At 36.6% G+C, this 5433-nt stretch overlaps 1 protein-coding gene across 1 annotated transcript; it reads left to right on the top strand.

The window, feature by feature from the left end:
* The first annotated feature begins 477 nt into the window (after positions 1 to 477).
* Positions 478 to 993, top strand: LOC115210599 (histone H1-delta-like). The gene has a single exon (XM_029779202.2). The coding sequence runs from the start codon at positions 517 to 519 to the stop codon at positions 991 to 993; it is 477 nt and encodes a 158-aa protein (XP_029635062.1). The 5' UTR covers positions 478 to 516.
* The last annotated feature ends 4440 nt before the right edge of the window (positions 994 to 5433 follow it).

Here is a 5433-nt window from a genome sequence, read left to right as displayed (position 1 = left end):
AATTCAAATGATGACAACTTGTAACCGGTATAATGAGCGAAGTGCGAAGCCATCCTTAACTCAATTGAGTGTTGCCCCAAAACTGTGCGGTATTCAGCTATAAAGCAGTTGCGATAGCGAAGAGGTATACACATATGCACACGTCATTAGACATAAATGTACGTACACAGTTCTACCTCTTTATTTAAAAGTTCTAATACGTTAGGAGACTAAAGGCGGGAATATATATACATATTCTGATAATGTTTTACAAAGCAGTGTCAACGCTCATAAGTGTATAATTTTCTTGATGTTATGCTTTCGTAAACCTTGGCTGGCGTTGTAAGTTGTGATGAGCATAGATAAATTGACAATTAGCTGTATATTGGGGCTTGTAAGAATGTGGAATAAAGACGAACGGAGGCAGAATAAGACACTGCTGTCTAATTGATAAAAGATAAGACGTACACAGTGAGAACCCATACTAATGTTGTTGATACAAGTCATTTTACTGCTATTGATATCAATTTAATCATCATGAGCGACTCTACTAAACCAGCCAAAAGCAAGTCTACTAAGCTCAAGGCTCCTCGTAGCCATCCCAAATACAGCGAGATGGTTGCCAGCGCTATCAAATCCCTGAATCAAAAAGGTAGTTCGTCTAAAGCTGCTATCATGAAGTACATTGCCGCCAATTACAAAGTTGGAAACAATACTCCCCGGATCAACTGTAACGTCAAACTTACTCTGAAACAAGGTGTTCTGAAGCGCACTCTTGCTCAAACAAAAGGTGTTGGCGCCAGCGGTTCTTTCAAACTCCGCAAGACTGAAGTCAAAGGTGACAAGAAAGAAAAGGTGAAGAGGCCCGCCAAGGTCAGCAAAAAGCCTGCTAAGAAGAACAAATCAGTGAAACCTAAGAAAGCATCATCAAAGTCTGCCAAATCCTCTAAATCCAGGATAGTCAAACCCAAAAAGGCTGGCGCCAAGAAGCAAGTGAAGAAGACGAAGATGTAGAAGCCCATCAAGAAACCAACTACGAAGAAAGCTACCAAAAAGAAATTATGTTTGAAAAGCTTTTAAAGGGCCCTTTTTTAGGGCCATCAACAAGTTTTTGTGAGAATTTCCTGTAAAGGGGTGGTGGAGGCAAGTGTAGACTCAATGGTATGAAAGAAGATACAGTAAAGCAGTTGGTGACAAATAAAATGAGAAAGCTTCAGTAATACATAAGAATATAAAATTTCGACCAGTTGGCAGATCAGTGTATGACTGAGGGTTTCAATCTGAGTAGTTGAGAGTTGCAACATTTACTCGATTGGCAAAGCAAATAATTGTAAGTTCTATGTCCTCTGCTGAGGTCAAGCAAAAACTAATTCAAGCTTAGAGTTTAACAAATTAAGCAGTTTGCATTCATGTATTGTATTTTTCAGATACACAGGGAAGGCGCTTGCATGATTTGATGGATGAGAGCAGGGCTTTAAAGATTGATCCTTGTTTCTTCAAAATGTCGATACCTTTGATTTTCAGATTCTAAAGATAGTTAGACAGTTTAGCTGTGTATTTTTTCATGTTCGTATGTAAAAGACTAAATATGCTGATTAAATCCGGTTTAAAAAATTTTAAAGATACACACATGAAATTTTTTTTTATGATTTGAAGATTTAGTGGGCTAAAATTAGTGTCAAAAGAATTGCATTGTGGTGGTGAATTTTGAGTATTATGTGTATCAGATTTTTCCTGTTTATTCATGGTAAGGAGGCGGGAAATATATCACAATTGCAGCTTACTTTCAAACTGTTGAACATATAGTTTGTTGAAAAGTGTTTGCTTATAAGAAACATAGAACGCTACGAAATGGTGAATTATACCAAATGATATTTTTTTGTTTTGTTAGCAGTTGCATTATTCTGTTAAACTAATGTATTTTGCCTGTAAAATGTATTCTATGTAACGCGTTGTCGTAGTATTTTGTAGCGTGGTACAGGATTCTGTATGAAAGCATATGGCATAGATTCGTTTAGCAATGTTTCTAGTAAGCTTTTTAAACTACCGTGTGTATAATTGGAGTCTATAGTTGGAGTATTTGTGGATGTACTGTAGGGTCTCATTAGAGTTTTCTGTAGGGATTATATTTACCTGAATTTAAATTTAGGGTTATGTCTAAGAAATTAACTACTGCGATGTTAGGATGTTAGTACTGGCGGTAATTCTTAGGTTAAAGTCTTTGAATGCGTCAATTAGATCTTTTCAAAATCTATCTAATTTGTGGTCGTATTTATTATGTGATATGATTAATTCGTCATTTCTGCTAAGTCCTACATCTACTTGATTAAATTTTTCCGAAGAGTATCGAAGATTAATAATCCTATTAAGTAACACATTTCAGCTCCATCAAAGCAAGCCACGGGTTATCGAATAGCTCTGTGCTATTACGTTTAATCCAGAATAAGTCATCAAAGAAAAGTGATTTTCTTGTGTGAATGACCACATCGGTGTCCATGCTGCTAATTGTAGTGAGTATATTATCAAAAACTAACACTTTTTATGAGAGTGGTTAGATTATTGAAGCGTAGAATTCCACATTGCTAAACTGTAAATTTGCAGTTATGCTTGTCATGTATGTTGTTAAACCAATTAATGACTGAAGTACTTTCATTACAAAGTGGAAAGTTAGCGGCTTACATAATACGAGTTTTGATTGAATCTAATTTATTTTTACCGATTTTATCTAATTTGGTTTTAGTAGGGTTAATAAGTCATCTTGTAGGCCTGTTAAATGTTTGCGTATGTCTTTTAATGTAATATATGGTTGATGGCTTATCAGGCATTATATTCTCTCATCTGTCTTAAGGGTGGAGGCAAAATCTTACGAGTCTTTTTAAGGTCTGTATGTGTTTGGGTTTGTTTTCTGATAAGCTTTTGAATTGTTGTTGGAGAGAAGTCTATATGTTTTTCTCTCTCTCTATTTCTCTGCCTGCCTGTCTGTCTGCCTCTCCACACGCATACATATATGATACGTTTTTCATCTTAGTCGAAGTACAACTCCGAAAGGAGTTCAAGAAAAATTTGCAAAGAGTTCTAAATATTCCAGGTTCGAGACTACGCCAAAAGAAGGAAAGCAACGCAAAACAAATGAATACCACAATAAATAATATACGAATGCATCGATGCACAATCTTAGAAATCTCTCCAGTTTCAAGATGTTGTTTTGGTGTTTAACACCGCCCACTTTAGTTTGCTTAGAAATATCAATTTCCCTCATTGCTGATGGACCACGCACTCAGTCGTATGATGTATATTAAAAAATTGACCAGTACGAACACGCGTACTTGAATAAGCGATTTATATAAAGAGAACTTTAATTCCTCCGTCGATGCTATGGCTACCTCGTCAAGTACTCTACTCGGTTATTATTTAGGCTCATTACCTATGACTAATAAGAGATAGATTACACGAAGTGCATTTTAATTCACCTTAATAGAAGTATAACTCACAAAACTAATCAATGGAAGTTTACAACAAATGACTAATTTACTCAATGAATTACCAATATATATTCCATAAATTACTCTAAAGTATGAGGCTTTCTTTACTTTGTAAAGTTATTCTGAAGCAGCCAGGGATTGCAATAAAAGTCTCAAATGAGGAATAAAGGTAAAAAAGTCGAATACCTTATTAAAAATATTGATGCATTTCCTCACAGTTTTACAATTTCTCTGGCAATGCATTCATACGTACATAATACATATATATTTCTTTACTACCCACAAGGGGCTAACCACAGAGGGGACAAACAAGGACAGACAAAGGGATTAAGTCGATTCCATCGACCCCAGTGCGTAACTGGTACTTAATTTATCGACCCCGAAAGGATAAAAGGCAAAGTCGACCTCGGCGGAATTTGAACTCAGAACGTAACGGCAGACGAAATACCGCTTCGCATTTCGCCCGGCGTGCTAACGATTCTGCCAGCTCGCCGCCTATACATATATACGTACATACATACACACACAGAGGCACATACGCACGCGTTCACACACACACACACTTACACATACGCACAAACACACACACACATTTACAAGAAAGAGAGAATGACAAAGGAATAAATGATTATCTTAGGAACTTCATTAGCTTACAGCTGTTTCTGCTATAAGATGTAATGGACTCACAGTTGAGTGCTTGAATAACATCTTATAGCTTTACCGGAGCCTCGAATATATTGGCGAGCCCCAGAGTGGATGTACTCTGTCGTTTTTTGTTTGTTCGAAGTCCTAACTCACCACAAATTTTATATTTTTAAAATTTCTGGATGATGCTGTTTTATGGTTTCCTATCGAAATAGGGAGTAATTAACAGTCGACAACTGAGGAGAGGTTAGACCTATTTTGGTATATTGTCCTATACTTGTCTCTCATTGTGTGTTTACGTATTTTTCATTCGTTAGTGATGTTCTCTACTTGATGTATTTTATATTTCTTTATGTATATTTACATGTATATATTTCACCAATCTAATGTTGCAATGACACTCAAAATGTATTGGATGACCCGAGGCTATATTAGAAGACAGTTGACAAAGTGGACTTGAAAAAGAAGCGGGTTGATCGCGACGCGAATTTATTAACTAAACAGCCTTCACTTATTAGAGGATCCATAATGTTTATGCTGCATCTTGAAATATTTTTGATCAGAATATTAGTGTAGTGTATTAACTCTTATTTCTTTACTACCCACAAGGGGCTACACACAGAGGGGACAAACAAGGACAGACAAGGGGATTAAGTCGATGATATCGAACCCAGTGCATAACTGGTACTTATTTAATCGACCCCGAAAGGATGAAAGGCAAAGTCGACTTCGGCGGAATTTGAACTCGGAACGTAACGGCAGACAATATACCTATATCTTTACTGCCCAGAAGGAGCTACACACAGAGGGGACAAACAGGGACAGACAAACGGATTAAGTCGATTATATCGACCCCAGTGCGTAACTAGTACATAATTTATCGACCTCGAAAGGATGAAAGGCTAAGTTGACCTCGGCAGAATTTGAACTCAGAACGTAGCAGCAGACGAAATACGGCTACGCATTTCGCCCGGCATGCTAACGCCTTTCGTGTATTAGCTCTTGTCGAGTGATAACTACATACTAATTTTGTTTAGCTAATTATAAAAAAAATAAAATGCCCTATACTTTATGAATGTTACTCCTTCGTTTTATCCCAGATTAGATTTGAATTGAACAGATATGATCAAAAGTATCCTAGCTACGAGCCTTCTGCCTTTACTGTAGCTAGTTATGCATTATAAATGTGTCATTTTTTTAAAGTCTAATTTGATATCAGTTTTGCTATTATTCCTCGCAGGCCGAGGATCCTTAATCGCTTGTTTCTAAGTGCGTGAATATTGTAGGTAAAATAACTTCGGATTGAAAATGCGTCGCAATTTTGGTT

This window comes from Octopus sinensis, linkage group LG4, assembly GCF_006345805.1.
Source record: "Octopus sinensis linkage group LG4, ASM634580v1, whole genome shotgun sequence".
Classification (NCBI taxonomy): Eukaryota; Metazoa; Mollusca; class Cephalopoda; order Octopoda; family Octopodidae; genus Octopus; species Octopus sinensis.
This window is presented reverse-complemented; position numbering and strand designations above follow the sequence as displayed.